The 24,263-nt window shown below is 36.5% G+C and overlaps 1 protein-coding gene across 1 annotated transcript in view; it reads right to left on the bottom strand.

The window, feature by feature from the left end:
- Positions 1–24,263, bottom strand: part of ARHGAP20 (Rho GTPase activating protein 20) — a 94,589-nt gene that overhangs the window by 54,136 nt on the left and 16,190 nt on the right. The window contains exon 2 of the mRNA XM_070943925.1: positions 20,926–21,014. Within this exon, the coding sequence (XP_070800026.1) occupies positions 20,926–21,014 (89 nt within the window). The remainder of the gene's footprint in view (positions 1–20,925; positions 21,015–24,263) is intronic.

Genomic DNA, 24,263 nt, shown 5'->3' with positions numbered 1-24,263 from the left:
ACATTTTTTTTACTACCGGTTCTGTGGGCGTGGCTTGGTGGGTGTGGTGTGGTGTGGCTTGGTAGGCATGGTTTGGTGGGCATGGCAGGGGAAGGATACTGCAAAATCCCCATTCCCTCCCCACTCCTGGGGGAAGGATATTGCAAAATCTCCATTCCGACCCCACTCTGGGACCAGCCAGAGGTGGTATTTGCCGGTTCCTCGAACTACTCAAAATTTCCACTACCGGTTCTCCAGAACCTGTCAGAACCTGCTGAATAGCACCCCTGGTAAAAAGTGTATTTCTGTTGAAACTTGGTTGGCCTACTGTTTCTTCTCTTTCTGTATGGAATAGTTATCGATGTTGTAAAGTTGCCTTTGTATGACTATGAGCAGCATATTTGTACTAAAATACAAATTAGAACATTTAAAAATGAAAACCAAAATGGTGAGTATTCAAATTGAGTAAAGCCACGCACTCTCTTACACAAAACACTTCCCAAAGGGGCCATCCACCCAGACACTTGGAGAGAAAACCAATTTTAAGAGGTCCTTCAAACAAGGTCAAGGTAGAAACCACACAGATCTCTGGTGGGCAGGCACTGTTATAAAGAAGGCCCACTTCTTGGATCCCATCATAGATGGTTCTCACAAGACTCCACCTCTGAATCAAAAGCAGCTGGGAATCAGAAAGGAAGAGTATCTGGCTCTGAAAAATTGGCAGATCAGAAGAAGCCATCCTTGAAATGAGATTTAAAAAGAAAGGAGAAGTTCACAGATTTGGGATAGGAGAGAGAAAAACATGAGAAAGGCTGAAATACTTCAAAGTACAAGAAAGAACAAAGGAAAGCTGAAGCAGTAAAAGTAAGGAAGTATTAATTTATCAGATTTATAATCAAACATGCCTTTTATTCAGCAGTTCAAGGCAGTGTATACAGTTATCCTTCTTCCCATTTCTCCCACAAGAACCGCTCTGTGATACAGGTTGGGCTGGGAGAGCATGTTTAGTCCAAAGTCACCTGAGCTTCTATGCTGAGGAAAGGAGTTGAATTTGATTCTAGATCTCTCCAGTTCAAGAATCATACAATTGTTGAGTTGGCTTCCTTTGCCAAATTTTACTTGCTTTCCTTTCACTTGTCGATCCACCTAATGATTACACCAGAGTTGGTTTCATGGAAGCACGGCATAATACAATGCAATTTTGATTCCTTTTCATCCAAATTATTTTATCTTAATTATCTTAATCACACGGAATATCTACACAAATGCACCAAAATTCAAAGTCAGCCCAGCATGAGCTTGTTGGCTATGGAATGTAGAAGCTGTGATTCACTGCAGATCTCCATTTGGGAATGTATCCCTATTGTACACTTATGTTTCTTGGGTAAAACTCATTTTGTCCATGAACAGAAAATTATTGCCCATTTTTCTGGCGTTTGACAGCTTTTGCCCATGAAGCAGTTCAACAATGTAAGCATATTCTTCACTCCCTAAATCTAACTTTCCTTGATTTGAATTGTAATTTGTTAAACTATTGCTAATGGGCACTTTTCGAATCCTTAAAACCCAAATTTTGCCCATCAATCATATTTTGTGATTTTATTGCACAGTGACAGATAACCAATAAACATACATTGTTATATCCCACTGGGGCAACAATTAAATATATGAACGATTTTTAAAAATGATAGATATGAAGCCAAGGCTTAGAATCAGGGGACTGTCACCTCTGAGACAGACACCAAATTAATCACACAAAGAAACTGAGGATTTGAGATCTGAAAATTGGTATTGGGCACTACAATGAATGGAATAACATTAGGCAAGAATCACAAAATATGGTCAAAATTGTGAAATTGGAAGAAGTTGGCACAAAGGCACTTGAGATGGAGAAGACAAGAGAGGAGAAAGTTTAAGGGCTGCTCTCCTAAGGAATCAGAACAAAGCAAATACAGGTATTCCTCAACTTATGACCACAATTGGAATCAGAATTTCCATTGCTAAGCAAGGCAGTTGTTAAATTGCACCTGATTTTATGACCTTTTTTTTGCTTTTTAAGCACATCTGGCTTCCCCATTGACTTTTTTCATCGGATGTCACCTGGGAAGGTTGCAAATAACAACAATGCTGAACAGACGTAAATGTGAGGACTGGCTGTAAGTTACTTTTTTACAGTGTTATTCTAAGTTTGAACAGTTGCTAAATAAATAGCTGTAAATCAAGGACTACCTTAGCCATCACGTCAGCAATGAAAAGAAATCTCTGAGGGCTTACTAAAGCTTGATTTAGTTAAATAAACTCTTAAAAACAAGATTTAGAAATTGCCTCTGCCTGTTGAGAAAGTGACAATGTTAGGAATCCTGCAAGAGTTTCTCTGAGCATAGCAGAGGCTTGCAAACAAACAGAGATTTGCCTCAGTCTGAATTTTTTTTTCCAGAAATCTCCCTTAACATAATAGAGTATAACCTTTTTAAATTCAGTCAAGAAGAACATACTTAAACAGTAACAATTAGTAGTCTTTTCTACCACAAGCTTCTATTTTCAGACTTCTTTTCCAACATACTGTGGGGATTTTAAACTAAAATGTTGAGGCAGAGATTATGAAAAATAAAGCAACATGTACAAGAGAGGGAGCACATCTGGCAATTTCTAACACATCTATTCAAAAATGTCAATTGAATTCAACGATGCGCGAGGAGTAAAAAATAATAATCACACTGTAACCAATGACATTTCCCAATCAATATATACACCCTGGCTGTTGTTTTGATATGTTCCTTTGAAAAGTTGCAAAAGGAAGTCTTCGGTGAAGATGAAAAATTATACTTATATATTATGCTCATGTAACAGCCAATAGAAAATAGACAGATAGAGGAAAAAGGTAACCGAAGCTTCGTTCTTTTAAAGATAGCCAATCCTCTTTTGAATTTTTATCATCCGCAGAATCTCTTCAAGTGCTATGACAGCCGGATTCCAAGAACGAAAATATTCTGTTAACAATGGAAAATGTTTTTTTAATAGTTCAAGCGTTTTTTGAAGTTCAGGAGAAAAAAGCAGATGTTTTGTGAACATATCAAACTTAATGTTACATTATTAACGAGTTTCAAGTTATTTTTAATTTATTTACTTTGGGGGGGAGGGGAAGGATCTCACCTATCCCAGTGCTTGCAGGGAAAACTGGATCTTAAGTCCTTTTCAGAAGGCTAGAAGGATGGGACTTGCCAAACCTCACGGGAAAGGTATTTCATGATACAGGGTCTATCAAAGAAAAGATATACTTTCTAGCTCCCACAGAGGGCAATGTTTAAGTGAGGGCACTAGGAGCATAGCAATAGCATTGCATTTAGGCTTATATACCACCCCATAGCACTTTACGGCACTCTATGAGCAGTTTACAATGTTGAAACATTATTTGCATATTGCCCTCAACAATTCGGGGTCCACATTTTACTGACCTCGGGAGGCTGGAAGGCTGTGTCAACTTTGAGCCTCCGTCAGAATCGAACTTCAGGCTGTGGGCAGTTTGCCTGCAATACTGCACTTAACCACTGTGCCACCAGGCCTCCTAAGTAGAGCATCTCTACTCTATCTAACATAGTAGGCTTTTAAAGGTAAATAATGAGCACCTTAAATTGCACCTGGAAGGAAACTGGGAGCTTTTTAGTTCACAAAACGGAAGTGTAACATAGATAAAACAACGGGGCCCTATCACTGGGCATTCTGGACCAGCTGTAGCTTCCATGTGGCAGTAATCCAAAAGGGAAGTGACCAAGGCATTCCCCACCCCATTCCCTGCATAATGAATCTCTCTCTTATATACCTACACAAACAGACACACACAGGGAGAAGTTTAAGTTCCCTTAAAGAATTGGTTATTTCCTCTGTAGATCTTGATCACAGATTCTCAGTTGCTTTTTAAATAAAAGAGGCAACTTAATCATCCCTCAAATTTTACAAAAAAATATGAATAGTACTTTCTATTAACACCTGTCTGCAGTAATCAGACAAAAGCCAATCAATATTTTAAAGCTAACATGTTGTCATCGTTAGTTTGCTGGTGTTGCAACAGAACAACCTTTCTCAACCTGATATCTACCTCCAGTATGTCATAACTCCCACAATTCCTACTGACTGGAGATTTTGATTCTTGTCATTCTAGTGGCTTATTGATTCTTAGCAACCGCAAAGGTAGATTTTCTCCAAAGCCATATTACCCCAATATGGCCCTTCAGGTACTACAAAGTTGGTCACATCACCAGTGTAATCAAGTCCATCTACCTTGCTACTGGTCACCCTCTTCTTCTCTTCCCTTCCATCTTTCCCAGCATTACAGATTTCTGCAGAAATCTGTAATGCTAGATCTTCAAATAATATGTCCAAAATGTGGCCAGTGGTTGCTTGTGCCTTAGTGAGAACTTTGGGTTAATTTGTTCAATGACCCATTAATTTGGCTTTGGCTGTCCATGGTATTCTCCTGAGAGAAGATTTCTGAGTCTTCTCCTAAATCAAAGTTCAAAAGTGTTAATATTCTATCTTGCTTCTTCAAAGTCTATCTTTTGTTTCCATAGAGGATCACAGGAAATACCACTGCTTGCATGATTCTGAACATTGTAGATATAGATACTTGGTAGGATTTAAGCTTTCATGGCTATTCTCCAGGTAGTAGTCTGTGGCATATTTCTTGTTTGTTGTTTCCCTCAATGTAGACATATAGCAATAGCACTTAGACTTATATACCACTTCACAATGCTTTCCAGCCCTCTCTAAGCAGTTTATCGAGTCAGCCTATTGCCCCCAACAATCTGGGTCCTCATTTTACCCACCTCGGAAGGATGGTAGGCTGAGTCAACCTTGAGCCTGGTGAGATTCGAACTGCCAAATTGCAGGCAGCCGGCAGTCAGCAGAAGTAGCCTGCAGTACTGCATTCTAACCACTGCGCCACCGGGGTTCATGATCCTAAAAGACAGAAACTATCCACTACATCAATATGTTCATTGTCAATTCTAAGGTTGGTTGCTATACCTGTTGTTATTAGTTTGGTCTTCTTTATAGTCTCATTTTTTTTTCACTTTGCATCTTCACTTTCATTACTAGAGCTTCAGATCCTTTGCATTTTCAACTATCAGTGTAATGTTATCACCAAACTGCAGGATACTGATGTTTCTTCCTCCAACCTTAAAATCACAATCCCCTTCTTCCAAATCACCTTTCATCAATATATATTTCACATATAGGTTGGATAAACATTTGGAAAGAAAGAGAAGAAGAAAACAACCAGCAGCAAATAATGCTCTGTTGAAAGACCTTACGGACTAGATTGGCAAGAGACTGTCCTGGAGAAAATCTATGCGGTCACTATAGTTCAGCACCCAACTTCATGGCACGCACTGTAATTAATCAGTGAAAAAGGCAAAACTATAGTTTGCCAAAGGTCAATTAACAGCCATTGCTTGTTTTATTTCTTCTAATTCATCAATGGGTTTGGGTTCAGAAAAAAGTGCAGAGTTTGGGTCACAAGACCACCTGTGATTTCCTCTGGAACCTTTCCAAAAATTGCCATCAGTTTCTAACTTGCGATGTGATGGGAAAGGAGAATCATCCAGTACTTGGGAAATAAATATGCCAACAGCTGGAGAATAAGCTGGAGAAAAATTGGTGCCAAGAGATTATATGTCTAAAATAATACACCATATCTTGTAAAATAGGCATTATACACACTTCAAACTGCAAAATGAATGACCCTGGCTTTCAACAACTTTCATTCACAGCAGAAGCCAAAATGAGCCGCATTCCTATTATTTCATAAATTAAATACTATTTTGTAAGAAGATGGTGTCTTGATAATAACAAGGTTTAAAATAAATACATACACACATAAACACACATACACACACACATAATCCAATTCCATAGAAACTTCAATAGTATGCATTCTATTCAATAGGCAACAGGATTCAAATACTTCAATTGCCACCAAAGATAAGATATAAAATGGGTAACTCTTTGCATCCCATACAAGTTCTCTTAAATCAGTTGAAGAGAAAGATATCAATCAGTTGAAGGACACAGATATTATTATTTTATTATTATTATTTATTGGATTTATATGCCGCCCTCTCTCCAAAGGACTTAGGGCGGTTCACATCAGCGAAACAATCCCAATAAATACACATTAAAACATACTAAAACAGACTAAAACCAATTTAAAACAGTAGGTCCCATCAGTTCAGGCTAGGGTGTTTAAACAGACATGTCTTAAGCTCGTGGTGGAAGGTACGAAGATCTGGGGCCAATCGAAGACCCAAGGGAAGTTGATTCCAGAGGGTGGGCGCGCTCACAGAGAAGGCTCTACCCCTGGGGGTCACCAGCGACATTGTCTAGCCGACGGCACCCTGAGTAGTCCTTCTCTGTGAGAACGCACTGGGCAATGGGAGGTCGATGCTGGTTGCAGGTGGTCCGACAGATATCCTGGGCCTAAGCCATGATATCAATTACTATTTTGCCAATGGCTATATACCATTTCATCAGTAAAGGTAATCATCATAGGAAGAAATGTAATAGTCAAGGTGTAAGATTAGGAGCAGAGACAGATAAGCTGATGGAAACACTAAGCAGGGATGTCCCTCAGCCATGGAAGCTTGTTGGATGATTTGAAGGTAGCCACTCTTTCTCAGCCTAATGCACTTCCCAGGCTTCTTCTTGTATGGAAAAATAGGACAAGCAAGAAGTGTGTACACTGCCACCGACTCCTAAATAATAGATGGAATATAAACCTACAGTACAGTAGAGTAAAAGCTCCTCATTTTTGTGAGAAAGATTTTCTCCGGTACCTCTTTACAATAATATTTTTCCTTAATACAAAATTAATTACTCCAACTGGTCAGAAAATCAGTTATAAAAATTTCACGGTGCAAAACCAGCACACAGATGTTTCTGTTGTACAGAAATGCCAAATGGAAACCAGTCTTCAACAAGACAAAGAAAGTGGAAAGGCTGTGAAATGGACAAAGACCGGTGAGATGTCCAAGCACTTTCACAGCAATTCCCACCATGTCATCAGCTTCAAAATCAAGAAGACAAGAGATTATTTGGCAACTTGCAAGTAGCTTAGATGCAGAGACGGAAACAAGTAAATGTCGTATGTTATTAAAAATCCCTGGTGACTAAACCTTGCCAAAAGTTTACAATCCTCATTCAGAAAGGAGGAAAACGCAGTAACTGTTTTCAATAGTTTGCAAATTCTGAATATTTTCTTGTTCCATTAAATGGGGAGATAGCCTATGGATGATTGGTAGGATTCTTCCTGGAGCTCCAACAACAGGGTGGGCCAAAACTTTCGAACTTTTTTGAGGGACTGTTTTACAGAAGTTGAAAATACCCTCAGTACCTGTTAATCTTCCCTTCCCCAAGTTGGGCTGATTTGCCGTGTTAGGGATATTAGGGTATTAAAAAAAACTCCAAAAACTGTTAATTTGTTTTTATTTTTTTTACATCAACAGCTATAGCCACCTGTGAATTCCAAACAGGGCATATGGGAGAAATGCAGCTTCAGGCAAAAAAATAAACAAACGTTTGCTCGCCTCTACATTCATTGATGCAAAAATCACCATCTTGAATCTTAAATGGCAGAACCAGTTTTACAACTTAAAGCATATTTTGTCTAAAACAATGTTCACATTTTGGGAGTGCCATTAACTGGAGCTACACATAACTTGAGTTTGACTCACTGGAGAAGAGCCTAATGCTGGGAAAGATTGAAGGCAAAAGAAAAAGGGGACGACAGAGAACAAGGTGGCTGGATGGAGTCACTGAAGCAGTAGGCATGAGCTTAAATGGACTCCAGAGGATGGTAGAGGACAGGAAGGCCTGGAGGAACGTTGTCCATGGGGTCGCGATGGATCGGACACGACTTCGCAACTAACAACAACACATAACTTGAACATTTCCACCAAAAGCAGTGTATCAATAACCACACTTCAACAGCAGCTTAATCAAATGCAAACATATGTGATTATTTGGCAGTGTGGGGAGAGCATGTTAAAGGACAGGGTTGTTTACAGTGGCTTGGAGAACCTTTTTAGGATCTGGCAAGTTTCACTGTTTCAATGAGATATCAGACAGGCAGGAGTAGGCCTTCTTTGCCAGTTTGGTGTTTAAAAGTATTATTTTCAACACTGTGCAGCTTAAGCACCTCCAAGTAATTATGCAGCTGCCTGAACTTTTCAGGCTAATAGATTCCACATGTCAAACTAAGTTCTACAAATGAAATATAAATTTCCTGGGTATCTATTTAAGATAAAGCTGTGGCCTAGTCTTCGGAGGTCAAACAAAACCTCAAATTGAAATGCTTAAAACACCAGATAGCTACCAAAAGATTAAATCTCATTAAAACCAGAGTTCATTGAAGAGCATAATCTTGATTTGCATATAAAAATTTAGCATAGAATAGAATAGAATTCTTTATTGGCCAAGTGTGATTGGGCACACAAGGAATTTGTGTTGGTGCCTATGCTCTCAACGTACATAAAAGAAAAGATAAATTCTTCAAGAATCATAAGGTACAACACTTAATGGTAGTCATAGGGTACAAATAAGCAATCAAATAAATCAAATTATATTTTGAGTGTCCCACTGTACAGAAATTAACCTCCGCAGGTTAACCTCTTTTTCTTTATTCTTCTGAATTTGACCGCTGTGACAAAAGTACAGTACATGCACAATGACCCAAATTCACTTAAACTAGCACAGTAGATAGATAAATACAGTTGGCATTATCTTCTATAAGCATCATATTGTTCACTCGAAAGGCAACTCTTCCACTTTGCTAAGCCTCATGGTCAAAATCTATTTTGATTAGAGACTATGGGATAGCCTTAGCTGTATTTGTCTACTGCTCTAAATCTGTTAATATCTTCCTATTCATCTGTTAAAAGCCTGATGATGAAAGCCAGGCTTTCAACAGAAAGTATAAGGCTATTCATGGCAACTAACTATACAAAAGTTATCATGGTAGGCAGTATGCTTCTGAAAACAAATTTGACTTGATTGGGATTATTAAAATGTCCTTCCCGGGGACACGTGACAGGCCACTGTGAAACAGAAAGCTGGACTATATCAGCAGTTGATCGGACAGATATTTTATTTCAAAACATTTAAAATGGATAAATCAGTACAGACTCATTTACTTCTGTCACCTCTCATTCAATGCAGATTATTTATATAATTCATTTCTGCTAGAAGTAGAGAACATTTATGGCCTTCCGAATGTCACAAAAGGACAATTCCAAAAGCCTTCAAAGTGACAAAGCCAATGGTGAGGAATAATCATAATCATAAGTTTATTTGTCAAGCATATATAAGATAACAGGTAAAAGTATAAACATAATTTGAATACATGAAAAAAGTAAGTAAAAAGGAATATTAGGACTGAATTTTAAGGGCTGAATAATACTGAGAATTATATATAGTTCAGCAAATCTGGAACCCTGTAGGATCATCCCTGCATCAGAAGATAATTTTATATTAATATAATTACATTTATATAATCATGAGAAAGCTAAACCTTGTTCCACACCCATATGAGGAAAAACTGTCGTAGCAAACCCATCTGATGAATGCCATTAGACAGAAAGAAGCACACTGCTCACTTTTAGTACCTCCACAGGTTAAATTAATAGATAAATCACTCTCAAGGCATTAAGAGGAAATTGTACATCCTAGAATGCAATAGAATATTAAGATAACATTATTCACACTTTGGAAATGATCTGAAACTACACCAAATTGTTGTAGTGAATCTGGTAAAAGTTAAAGAAGATGTTTGGTCAGTTTTACAGTAGGTGTCTTTGTAACATGGTTTATTCATTCAAACCAATAATGAAGACCTGAGGTAATCTCTTCACAATACTTCATGGACCTACAAAAGCTACCAGAGATAAGCACATTTATTTATCTTATTTATCTCTGTTGGGTAGTTTGCATATCCAGTGAAATGCAATACTTGGCTTTATCAATGTTAATCACATCAAATTTTATGCATCACTGCTTTGTTGTAGCCAAGAGTAAAGGTCACAACAGATTTTAATCACATACATTCAAATTTTTGCTCCCCAAAGTATGTTTAGTTTCTTAGTATTTTGAGGTATACAAATTATTTCAGTTAATTTTTCAGATCTTCCAGAGTAATTGCTTGTACGCTGAGAGAGAGATAAAAAGGCCACAAGATTTTACAGCAGTTTCTTTTCATATGAGTACAGTTTGCTCACTAATTTCAACCACTGAGAAAATACTGTAGAAGGATAGGCAGAAATTCTGTTCTCCTCACAATAAAAATTATTACAGGAATTTTTGGCTTTGGACTTATTTTCTTTACTGGAAAATAAATCTCATATAATTAGAATCACCCAAGTAGAAATTCACCAGTTCATTGTAATGAATAAGGAAGATAATATTTGGAGTGAGAAGTGCATCAGGATACAATATGATGAATCATATTAATTCAATTAAGAGCTATAAAAATATAAACCACATCCTGTTTACAAAATGATAAAGTCAGTTATTAATTGGATGTATATTAGGACATATTGCTTTAAATAATACAAATCCCAGCTGTAATTTGTGTTTCTTGAGATTCCTGCTCTCCTTTCAAATTACTCTATGAAGTCTGCAAACGTTTGAAAACACTCTTCTGGAATCGCACTGCCTATTTCTGATGCAGTGGAATTTTTAAATGTCTAACTTTGCCCCTTTCAGATATTCTAGCTTGCTGGGATCATGAAAAGATAATTTGCAAATAGGCTACAGAAGAACTTTTCTTTACTATTTCTATTAAGAGGTGTAATAGTAATTAAAATTAAATTATTTTTGCTTAAAATGCATACAAATCTGCAATGCAGTTCATTAATATATAGAATGTAACAAAAGCTTCATGTATAGTTTATTATATAAATTACATTAAATTGACAAATGGTTGCCATTTTCTCCTAAACACTTCTTAGTTATCTGATGCATGTGTCAGAAATCCTCAGTAAGTCCATATTGGTTTTTTATTAATTACCATCTGAGCTATTATTATAAACAAATCAAAAACTCTTAAGGTTTTGAAAAAGAAAAAACATTTGCACCCAAATCATTTAAAGGCATGAGGAAAAGTCTTCTTTGAATCAAGCTTGATTCAGGATGACTTCATAATCATATTCTTAGCGTTTTCGTGAAAACAATACAAAAGCAGTTTGCAACTCCTGCTTCTAGGATGTTTTCAGAGTTCCTTATCTAGCCTACAGTCCTGAAATTTCTCAGAATGCTCCCATCCAATTACAGGTAGTCCTTGACTTACAACAGTTCATTTAAGTGACCATTCAAAGCTACATCATCACTGAAAAACGTGACTTAATGACCATTTTTCACATTTACGACCATTGCAGCGTCCCGATGGTCAAATGATCAAAATTCAGACAGTTGGCAAGTGACTCATATTTATGACGGTTGCAGTGTCCCAAGGTCATGTGATCATGTGACAAGCAAAGTCAATGGGAAAATGAGCAAAACTCACTTAACAAATGTCTTGCTTAGCAACATCAATTGTGGTCTTTCTGGACTGGTAGGCACATTGTGAAATGTGTTTTAGGCTCTCTTGCAAAATACTTGAAACAATTCATGCATATGAAACAGGGAACTTCAAGCATTTATATTTTGTGCTTTCTGTCTCAGGCAAAGCAAGGGCCATTCTCTCTAGTTTTTATAAACCACTATTACCCTTCATCCTAATCTCTATCTTAATAAAATTCAATTTTTCCCTTTTCATCTCTAATTTAAATCCCTGAAATTTAAAATCTCATATCAGAAAATCCCAATATTTCCTTAAATCCCCTTATTATAATCATAAACATTTTTCTTTATCAAATAATACAGTCCAACATCTTAATAAAGCTCAGTTAAATATATAACATTCCAATCATTCATTTCTTTTATTTTTCTTAAATTTTAACTCCAATTTTCTCTGATTACAATCAAAAATATTCCACCTATTACAATTCCATATATTAAATTTATTCATATTTCTAAATCTTATTTTATTCCAAATAGTACAATCCAACATCTTAATAAAGCTCAATTAAATATATAACATTCCAATCATTCATTACTTTTCTATTATTTTTTCAAATATATGATCTCTTCTTATTAAGTAACAAACCAAATTACTTTGTACAATACATTTTCTTAAATTTTAACTCCATTCACTTTGAAAATTGACCTATTTATTTGCTGAACGAATATGCACCTTGAATGATTGCTATTTCCAAAGCAAGTAAGAAGTTGGAGGTTGGAGGAAACCCAGAATAATATTCAACAGCAGAATAAAGCCCAAAATCAAATTGTAAAAGGCCATGAAAAACAAAATCTCTTCTTCTCCTAGGAGCTGGAAAGAACTATCTGCCAGTTAAGACTTCCAGAAAAGGTATTCCAGAAAGCATGGTTCTGTTCTGAAGGTGCAGCCACTTCAGTTTCACCAGTTTTGAGGCAACGTTTGAGGCCAATTTCAATTCATAGCAATGTTACAGGAAAAAAATCACAGGATGAAAGCACCAAATAACTCTTGCATGTCCTGATCCTTAGACTAACTGGGATCAAAAGCAACATGGACATATGTATTGCACATAACTGGGTTCCTAGATCAGTGACACATTCCAAGCTTTGGCTGAGAGAGCCAAAAAGGAAATTTTAAGAATTTGTGCCAAGTGACATTCATAGAAGAAAAATGGAACGAGAGAGGCTATGAGTGGATAAACACAGTAATACAAATGGAAAGCAAAGGCTACCTCTATCTCACAGTTCACTACCTTAAAACAAGGAAACACTGCTTATTTGTCATGTGAATGACAAAGGAATGTACTTTTTTTCAAAGTTTTTTCACCTCCCCATGGCTGAAAAATGTGAATATCTCTCTTCACTTTGAGCTGAACAACAAGCATCTAACAGGGAAGGGTAGACCTTTTGCCCGATCACTCAATGACAAAAGGACTTTCCACTATCGAGTGCTCCATAGAGAGAGCTGAAATAAGGTGTTTTCTCAGGTGTGCATATCCTTGTTTATTCTGGGACTGCTCCATAATAGCAACAGTGTTTGCCCTCATAACTATGAGGTTAGATGGTTTTAATTCTCCCTCAGTAGAACGCTCTGCAGGGTCTATCCATGACTTGCAGCTGAAGATACAATAGCACAATTACTCAGTATGATAATGTTACACATTCAACTACTTGCAAAACAGTTATAGGGCACCGATACATTTTCAAAGCTTTACATTCTGGAGGGCGATATAGCCATGCTGGTCTTGCAGATTTTTAGAAATGAAGTTCTCAATCTCATCTCTTTGGGTACAGTTGTTATTGAGGAGATCAACTTCACCACATCCTACATTTTCAGGTTTTTTTAAGAAGGGTAGACTAAGTTAAAATATGAGCTGTTGGAACAAGCATTCAGTTAGGGATGAAAAATTAAAAAAAAATAGTGAAGGAAATGAATTTCATGATTATATGTAAGGGATCTTCGAAAATAAATACCGTATTTTTCAGAGTATAAGACGTACTGGAATATAAGATGCACCTACCTTTTTTGGTGAGGAAAAGAAGAAAAAGAAATCTCCCTCTGCCTGAGCAATTTTGCCTCTTTACAGCAGACAGCAAACAGTCTGCTTTACTTTCATTTTCCTTTTCAGCATAGCTTGATTAGCACAAGGGAAAAAAAAATCTGCTTCAGCAATTTACCTCTTTGCAGCAAGTAGCAGAGCCCTGCGGAAAACAGCTGAGAGCAAATCAGCTGAGAGTCAGGAGGCCGATCCAATCAACTTGTGCTAATTAGGCAGGGCTGAAGCTGAAAGGAGCTGTTTTTTTCTTGCTGTTTGCTTGCAAGGAGGTAACTGCTGCGAGGCAGAGGCCAAAGGGTAGGGGCCAGTGGGCGGCCGGGGCTACATTCGGTGTATAAGACGCACCTAAATTTTCATCCCCTCGGGGGGGGGGGAAAGGTGCGTCTTATACTCCGAAAAATATGGTACTTGACTTGGGACCATTTATTTAACAACCGTTCGAAGCCATGATGGCACTGAATAAAATGACTTACAACAAATTCTCGCACGTACAACCAGTGTCCCCATGTGACATGGTCAAAATTTGGGTGATTGGCAATTGGCATATATTTATAACAGTTGCAGCATCCCGGGGTATATTTGAGTACCATTTTCAATTTTCTCAGGGGGCTTCTGACAACTAAACTCAATGTAGGTTAATGATCACATTATTCAATTAATGACCATGGTGATTTGCCTAACAATTGTGTCAAAAAGCTCATAAAATTGGGCATGACTCACTTAATGGCTTCATCAGAGACAGAAGTTCTTGTCCCAGTTGTGGTCATAAGTCGAGGACTACTATAACTGTAAGTATCCATCTTTTATGGATAGATAAGAACAACATTTCTCTTCAATCAATTTTGACTTTATGGCATGTCTAAGTCATCTTCTTGGCAATAATAGTGCATTGCTTAGTCCCTGCCAACCTTCAGATTCCTGGAGATCTCCTACCCACATACATTCACTTCAACTCTGAACACTGCTTCATACTTGTTTCAATCATTGATGAGAAACAATTATGATCTTCCTTTAGAGATTTTTTAAAAATGTGGCTTCAGTCCTTACATGACTTGTGAATTCACACTGTGCTAACCCAAATTTGTTTTACTTGTGGCGCGCTGAACAAGCCACAGGAGAATTATTCACACTTCACACCAGAAACTGCAACAGTATTGGCTTATTTTAAATAATTATATATCAATTGCTTCTCACTTCAAAAACTGTGTTGAGTTTTCCTAGTCAAATTTCTAAAAAAAAAAAAAAAAAAAAGCTTCATAGAAAAAATGCTTTCATTAAACATCTATCTACATTTCACTTTTTCTGAAGATTTGACTTCTAGCAACAGTCTAGTGTTCACTGCTCACTAGGCCCCAATCTCTAGCCCTGTGTGTTTTCATTGGCCAATGTAGGCAACTGCAGAGGACAAATTCAATCTTGGATTTTGTGCTTAGTGTTTCAGAGTTTGACAGTGCAACCATCTACAGTAGATGATTTCACAGAGAATAAAGATGCTTCATTGATTTCAAAAAGCTAAACAGGTTCAGACCTGATAAGTAGTTAAATGGGAAGCTTCCTGGAAAATCCCAGAGCTTTAAAACAGATTGGGAAACTTTATAAAATATTAGAAGGTGACAATGGCTGGTCACTTCCACAATGTTCTCAAGAAAAAGTCACCACAAGCAAGTTCATTTTGGGATTAATCTTGTTGTTTTGCTTCTTGGTTTCATCATCCCAGATAAGACCTTAACCATAATGTGATCTGGAAACTTGGGTCAAAAACTGTAAAACAAAACATCAACAAGCCACTAATTGATGCTACACCCTTAGCCCAAAGAACCAATTAATCCCAGGAAACAAGGAGAGTTTGTTAGTTGTCTGAACTTGGCATGCCTTCTCTCTGATAATTATTTTGAAGTACTGAGAACTAATTGGGACATATAAAATGGGGGAAATTCATCAAAGGATTGCTGACTTGAAAACAGAAAATCTGTTGCATTGATTAGAAAAGGTTTTTTTAGTTTGAAACACATCCAGGTCTTCTGGTGAAGATGAACAGCAGTTAAGTGTATGGGCCACATCTCTAGAAACTTAAAGGTGACACTGGAAGTGTGGTCATGTTTTTTTGTTCTCCCATGTGGAGATAAAAACCTATGCACGTTAAAAACTAAAAATGAATGCAGGGGATTAGCCAACGCTCTTCTTGCTTTAGAAAACAGCCCATGAGGCATATTTTTATGAAACACTGTCTACTGGAATTGGATAGTTACGTTCTTTTCATAATTTATATTTACTAAATCTTCTACTATCTCTCAGCTATATAACTCAGACAATCCAAATTAAACCCTCGAGGACACAGAGTACAATTCTTTAAGGTACAAACTGTATTTCCATATTGAAGCTAAACTGATTGCATTACCAGATAACATATGTGATCAGTGTTATCTAGGAATATTTAGCATTTGGCGCAGAGCTGGAAAATAACATGTCAAAATCATTTACTGTGATTTAGACAAGAGGAGAATTTCCATGAAACATGGAGCTTTGGTATTGCTCATCATGGATAGACGAAATGCCTTAAAAACCGCATCTTTTCCTATGTGCCTGCAAATCTAAAATTAGAATTATGAATAGGATTTTAAAGCAAAACTAATTGTCGGGAATAAAAGATCAGGTCCACATGTGAAATTCCAATAAAATTGACTTATTGCTACTTATGCCTGTGCACAGGAATATTGTAAACTAAGGTTTAGCACCTGCTAGGTGTTACAAAGGGTCAAAGGAATTCAAAGGGGTGGGGTTGGGTTTAGTCCGCTTGTGGCTACATAGAGTTTTTAGGTTGATCCTTCTTTTAACTCCATCACTTGGTTCTGCCATTCCTTCCCCTACATTAATAGAACACAAAATCCATGTTGCTATGTGTTACGAGTTTTATGATGGTCATCTCCATTTTAAAAAGTATCTAAAACCTGTAAATTATATGGAAGTTCAAAAATAGGTTATAATTCAAGAAACGCTAACTTTATGTAGGTGTTAGATAGAAGCAGGCGGAAAGTACAATCCTGAAGCATCATATAAATCAAGGGTACCAGCTTCCTTTCTGCCAATACCAACTGATACTGCCCTTGGAGAAAGGACCAGGCTTTCTTGAGCTGGTTCAGAAGGTGCCGTGAATGATGGTACTGAAAGTTGCTGAAAACCAAGAAAGGTCAGGATCACTCTCATTCCAGTCCAGCCAGAGGCCATCCACAAATGTAATAAATACCATCTTGAAATTCAACCATAAAAGTACAGATAATCTCCTTCCTTCCTTTAAGCCTTCTGGAGTTGGAAGCTGATCACCTCCTGAACAATCTTCCCTATGGCAATGCTGATGTCTAGGTTGAAATTGTCCTGTTCCATTGAGTCCAGCCATGGCTTCCTGAGGAAGGGGGCAGACAACTTCCTCTTTTAAGTTGGGTGGAACCACTATCTCTTACAGAGAACCATTCACCAGCAAATAGACACAACCACATGTCACCTCCCAGGAGACTTTGATCAAGTACCGTAGGAGGGACATGGATCTAAAACCAAGTGGCCAATCTCACAGTTCCAAGAATTCTGTCCAAATTAATTAATAATGCTCACATGTTCAAACTTTTCCCAGATAACTATGAAGGGGAGGGACACAATTTGCAGATGGTCAGCCACATCTTCACCAAATGAGTTCTCTCCATCAGTAGCCAATTATCTACTAGAATCAACAAAGAACCATCAGAAAGCTGTACTTATCTTTAGCCCCTTAGATTTGAAGTCAAAAATTTTATCCCTTTTTAACATTTTTGTTCTGCTCAAAAGCAGAAAGTAATACAATATAGTTTCATGCTTTATGCAAACAAAGGTCTCTTCAACTCATACTAATATAATTGTTTGCTAGTCTTGATTTCAATTATTATCTCACCACAGAAAAGCAAAAATAGACATTTTTGTTTCAGACAAATCTAAAATATTGCATGAAGAGTCACCATGAGACACTTCCCACACAATAAAATTTCAACTAAACAAGTAGAGCATAACTGTATTTTCCATATTCACAAATATCTTCCTCAATAAATTTTTAGAGGAGTTAAATGCAAGATCCGTTTTTTTTAAAAGGCAGATCATAAGTGAGCAGATGCTGCTTGATGTTACCATTTTCAACATTTCACTCATATAATTATGACAACAAACGAACATAAGAGAGAACAGGATTGTTTAGAGATCAAACTGATTTGTAAATGCCAGAGACAGGAAGTGATCAGACACCATTATTAGTGTTCTATTTTTGCTTCAATTTGTGATTCAGATTGGACTAGGATAATATTAGATATAAGAACACTAATGAATCCAGTTAGTCTGAAATAACAACTAACAAATAACAACCAGGAGTCTGCACCCTTTCATGCTAACACGTTTTATTAAAATGTGTAAGACTTTGTGAACTATAGCTCACTTCATCAGATGCTCAAAATATCTTTTAATAAAATTTGTAAGCCTACCACAGACTTAACACAGCTCTCTTCCCGCACAATTTTAGATAGAATGAGTTGATATCACTATTGTACTTTCACTTTCCATCATCACTTGGTTCATGGTTCTCAGCCAAGAGAATTCATCTGGTTTTAACTAGGTTTTCATTTTATATACAAGAAAACTGTTTTGACAAACAAGAATGAGAGATCAAAGAAATATCAGTTCTAGGAACACAGGAAGAATAGGGCCTAAAGAGGAGGTAGATAATACCTCCAAAAAGAAGTGTTATTTTTACAGAACTATACACTTCTAGCCCTATTTTTGGATCACAGGAGAAGGAGATAGTTACTAAGGAATGCCTTAGTACTCTGAATACTTTGTTTCAGAAATAATTATGAAACCAGTTTTTGAGAGATTCACAACTAAGGGGTAGCACAGGTTGATCTATACAAATGCACAATAGGAGTTTGATTGTATCGCCCTTTTTGAATAAAATCACAAATTTCATTCTGATTTCACTTTTATACAAGTTTCTTTTCAGTAAAGCTGAAAACTACTTTAGATTTACAAAACAACTGTGCAGAAATTAATCACAGCAAAGTAGAATGGCTAAAGGCTCACAGTAGTTGTCAGAAATGCTTCAACTCAATTCAACGATAGCTATTTTGCAAAGCATCAACTGCACAATTATAAATCAAGTTTTTAGACCAAGAAATATTTTTTAAAAAAACAAAAGTTTTAAAACAAAAATGCCACTTTGAAATATTCAGCCTTGTTTCCTTGAACATTTAAATATTATTTTAAATTAGTTACTGTATTTTAACTATTTTAAATCAGTAGCCCATGGCCAACATTATATTTTAATATGATTGTCATGCATCAGGAAAAAAGATACATCAGAATTGCCTATAAAAGGCCATGAAAATATAAATATGCCAGCTTTTCCAAGTATTTCCTAACTAAACTCTCTTATTAGATTAAGGTCAATAAATACAGAGATGAATCAGCTGCTAAAATAGGATATTCATATAAAACCTCTGCAGATATAAGATGGAGTTGGGAAGGAGTTTTGTAGTCATTAATCAAATACTCATAAGGCATTGGAGTGACTGTCTATTAACATTAGTATTTAGAACCAAAAGAAAACTGTAATCTATTTAAACTTGAACTTAATATTTTGTTTAAAAAATGTGAATAAGTATTAAAACAGCTTTTACAACAAAACATTTAAGGTGTTAAACATACCACTCATTGTTCTTTCAGAAGAAGAAAAAGCAAGCAAGAGTTAAGCATTTTCAGAACACACGGAGTAGAAAATCCAAACATGATTTGTTTATTATTGATGAAGAAGAATGATTCTTGTTAATACAGAAGCGATTTTGAGAAGGAGAGAGAACCAACTGAATGGAGCCCTGCGTGTTGATTTAAATGAGCTAGTTGTGTTTGCTTGCAATTTTGCCAATGACTTGAATAGCTGCAATTCCAATAAATTATAAGAGTAGGAGAGATTAGTTATAAACATAGCATTGGAAATTTATTGGATAATAATTAAAAACAAAGATATAAAAAAAATCAGTTAATCTTGAGATGGCCAATGTAAAGCACTTGGAGAAAAAACTTTGCAGAAAATGCTGTACCCAGTAATTTTATCATCTGTTAACCATTTTACAGTGAAATGTAGTTTTGCAGAAGTTGTTGCCAAACACTACATCTTGCAAACTGTCCAATGAAATTCTGGGATTTTCATACCAAAGATTTATTACAAAGCAGCTTTTTAATTCATATTTCTTATTATCCTGGATGCACCCATAGTGCATTCATTTCATGCAGTTGAAAATTAATGTCAAAATATCCTGACCTGCATTTTGGGATAATTAACTGAATTTATAATTATAATCTACATAAGTAGCAAAGAAATGCTATGTTGGCTAAAAATTACTCCTAAACAAAATTACTCCTATAATAACTTTATTATAGTTGCCCAAGCAAAGATTTTGCTGTAAATCATTTCTCCACAAATTCATGGTGATTTTGTTCTTGGTCTGTAAAATATTAAGTCTTTTTTTCTGAAAAATGTCACCTGAAAAGGCAACCTAAATTAAAAACATTGATGAAAACAATTATTAAGAATGAAATTAATGCATAGAGTAAACTCCAGTGCCTTAGCTTAAACTAGAAGCATCTCAATTACAGATTTAACTAAAATTGTATTATTATTAAAATCTTTATAACATGTGTTGTGCATGTCTAAGCATTTATGGAAATTGGAGCTGATTTAGAAAAAAAAGAATAAAACTTTGTTTTCCACTCACGCCACGTCATTTATGGCTACAGGAAAACAACTGATCTAAGAAGCCAGAATTCAGATATAAAACCATAGTTAAAACAAGCCAAGATTTGTAAATAATTAATCCTGGTACCAAACTCTGCTTTACTGGCAGAAATAAAGTACTCTTTGTCTTTTTGGGGATTGAATTTCCCATCATGTCATGTTCTCAAGAAGGAAACAATTTCATTATTGCTTTGCAAAATACAGACACTCTTTGCAACTCTCACAAACCAGGGAACCTCAGGACACAAAGTCCTTTTTCTGGGTCAGGGTTGGGTAATCTAAATCTAATCTAACAGAGATGGAATTTTGGGGGCAGTCTGTTTTTCTACTAACTTTGCTTTCTTCGCCACACCTCCCAGTTGCCCAAGGCAAGAACATTCTAAACATCAACCTGCTTACAGTTTATCCTCCAGATACTAGTTTAGCCATGTATGATACAGTTACTCATCAAAACCACACTATGATGAAAATGGAGCCAGAAGGAATAAGAGTCCGTCTTACCTGGCACTTGTTCTGGCTTTGTTCAGAGCTTTGCTGAGAACCAGGGATGGTGCTGACTGACGTCTTTGGGCCAAGCTCTTCATTTTCTGCTGAAACATCAAAATCAAATGTGAATGACAAACATTAACATAGATTTTTTAAATTATTTTAAATAATTGAACTGTTGAATTGTTCTGGGATGAATTGTCCCATGGTGTGTTGGCTGCAACGAGTTGTCCTGCAGTGAGTTGGCCGCAGCAAGTTACCCCATTCTTTGACTTATGACCACCATTGGGACCCAAATGTCCATAAGTCATTGCAATTGTAAGTCAAGTGAGATCTGATTTTATGACAATTTTTACAGCGGTCATTAAATGCATCACAGCCATTAAACAGATCACATAGTCATTAAGCAAATCACACATGTTTAAGTGAATCCCCAATGGGCATTTTTTTCCCTTGGAAATCAGCAAAAAAGGTCACAAACTGCTATCACGTTACCACAGGATGCTACAAGTGGTTGAAAATGCAAGCCATTTGCCAAGCGCCTGAATTGCAATTATATAACCGCAGGGGTGGTGCGATGGTCATGAGTGCGAACATAGGTCAGTTTCTCCAAGGCCACTGCAACTTTGAACCATCATTAAATGAATGGTTGTAAGTCGAGAACTACCTGTATGTCATTGTCCTGGTTGTATTTAGCAAAACAGATTAACAGAGTTGGAAGGGACCTTGTAGGTCTTCTAGTCCAATCCCCCGCCCAAGCAGGAGACCCTACACCATTTCTGACAGATGGCAGTCCAGTCTCTTCTTGAAAGCCTCCAGTGATGAAACTCCCACAACTTCCAAAGGCAAGCTGTTCCATTGGTTGGTTGTTCTTACTGTCAGAAAATTTCTCCTTATTTCTAGTTGAATCTCTCCTTGATCAGTTTCCATCCATTATTCCTTGTCTGGCCTTTCAGGTACTTTGGAAAATAGCTTGAGCCCCTCTCTGTGGCAGCCCCTCAAATATTGAAACACTGCTATCATGTCTCTCCTGTTCTTCTCTTCACTAGACTAGCCATGCCCAGTTCCTGCAACCATTCATTGTATGTTTTAGCCTCCAGTCCCCTAATCATCTTGGTTGCTCTTCTCTGCACTTTTTCTAGAGTCTCAACATCCTTTTTATAGTGTGGTGACCAAAACTGGAAGACAGCCTATTTGAGACAACCTGCTCAAGTAGAATCCGTCCATTCAATACAAGCAGGCCAAAAAGGAATAATATAGATTCTACCCTCTGACCAAAAAGGAATATAATATTGTGGATTCTACTCCCCAGGAAGACAGGAGGACTGGGGCAGCAGGGGCAGGCCTTCTCAGTCAAGGTCCATTCATTCTGGGACAGCCTGCCAATCAAAGACAAGAAAGTTTCCTCCCTACAATATTGCCACTCAGAAGAGTTGTCAGGACGTCTTTGTGTAAGGTATTAAAAAATAGGGCACAGATGACCAGGAAATGGCTGGTTTCAAGACTGGCATCTACATTAAAATAACTAAGATTTTTTAAATGAGTTTATTTATGCTGGCTTTATGAAATTTGGATTTGTCTGTTTTACAGTTTTATTGTTTCACTTTCACCCTTGGATAGAGGTAACATACTAAATAAATGATAATACAGTACTCAATATACAAGCAATAAACTATAATTAAACTTATTTTAATTAACAATTCATCCCATTCTTTTTAGTTTTCCTCAGGAAGGTTGTGCTTGTTATAACTTGGCTCATTCTTAATTTAATTTAATTAAGGGCAGTTCTATTTCATACTTGAGCCAATTCAACCATTAACAGAATCAGCACAAATTGCATCAGTTGAAACAAGGTCCCTCTGAGAGTTTGTTTTTTCGTATAGGCAAAAGTACTAGTGGTTGCACTTAATAACTGTTTACAAAAGCCGCAAACGGCTTCTAGCTGAAAGAACTTCTCAAAAAATTAAACTCAAATGACAAATATTAAAAGAGAAGTATAAAATACACAGGGTGGATTTGATTTAAATTGAGTTGATTTAAATCACAATTTAAATCATGATTTAAATCACTAGTAAAAAGGCTTGATTTAAATCAACTCGATTTAAATCATAATTTTTAAAGAGCAACTGTCATCTCTGCTACTCCTTTGACCCACTGTTGACTCACCGATAGTCCCAGTGTTGCAGAATATACAGCCTCATGCTACATAACTAAGCTCCATTTCATGCTGAATAAATTAAATTATTTATGTATCTTAAATAGAAAACTATCTTATGATAGATTTTTACCTCAAAAGTTTTTTATTAAAATAAATTCGATAAAAATCAAAAAAATCCGATTTAAATAAAAAAAATCTGATTTCAATCAAAAAAATCTGATTTTTTTGATTTTTTTAAAAAAATCATTGATTTTTATCCACCCTGAAAATACAGGTTAAAACTTTCCAATTTTCAAATTCAGACACTGTACATTTGGTTGCTACCGTGTTTTCCCGAAAATAAGACCCTGTCTTATATTTCTTTTGAACCCTGAAATAAGCGCTTGGCTTATATTGCCATGTGCTCAAAAGCCCGATTGGGCTTATTATCAGGGGATGTCTTATTTTGGGAGAAACAGGGTACTCTGAACGGTTTTACCTCAGGACACTATAAAAGTTAATGTAATAAACTTGTATTTACGTTGTAGATGTTTTTATTGTTTTTAATTATTTTAACTGTTTTGTAGTTTTAGAATGGCAATCTCCCCCTCCAGCCCCCCCCCAAAGTCACTTGGCAGAGATGAGTGGCTATAGAAACTGAATAAATAAATAAATAAACAAACAAACAAACTAAATATTGATGGCACTTTCTGTAAAACAGACATGAAACAGAATGCATCCTCAGAGAGATTCACGTGCAATAGACTGCCTTCATTATATTGGCTAGTGAATGCCCGTTAAAAACATTGACAAGCTATTTTTAGAAAAAGTATTATAAGACCTGCAGATGGTGAGCAGCATGTTTTGATACAGAATAAGGATAATTTAGGTTTATGTATGTTTCATCTAAAGCATAAGAAGTGCAGGTAGTCCCTGGCTTATGACTGTAGTGGAGTTTGCCCATTACGGTCCTAAGTCTTCAGGGTGGTAAAATGAGCCATTATATGACTGGCCCAATTTTACAACCTTGTTTTTGTAGCAGTCATTATATGAATCATCATCATTATTAAGTGAATCCCCAGTTCTTAAGCAAACATTGTAGTCATTAAGCAAACCTATTGTTCATTTTTGCCGAAAACCAGAAGGAAACCCCGTTTTTCAGCAAAACACTGTAAATCGTGGTCCCATGAACATGGGACACTGTAAACCACTGTAC

This window comes from Pituophis catenifer, unplaced genomic scaffold, assembly GCF_029215685.1.
Source record: "Pituophis catenifer annectens isolate HBS135680 unplaced genomic scaffold, rPitCat1.0.hap2 SCAF_4, whole genome shotgun sequence".
NCBI classification, from domain to species: domain Eukaryota; kingdom Metazoa; phylum Chordata; class Lepidosauria; order Squamata; family Colubridae; genus Pituophis; species Pituophis catenifer.
The sequence above is the reverse complement of the archived record's forward strand: the minus strand, read 5'-3'. Positions and strand labels throughout refer to the sequence as shown.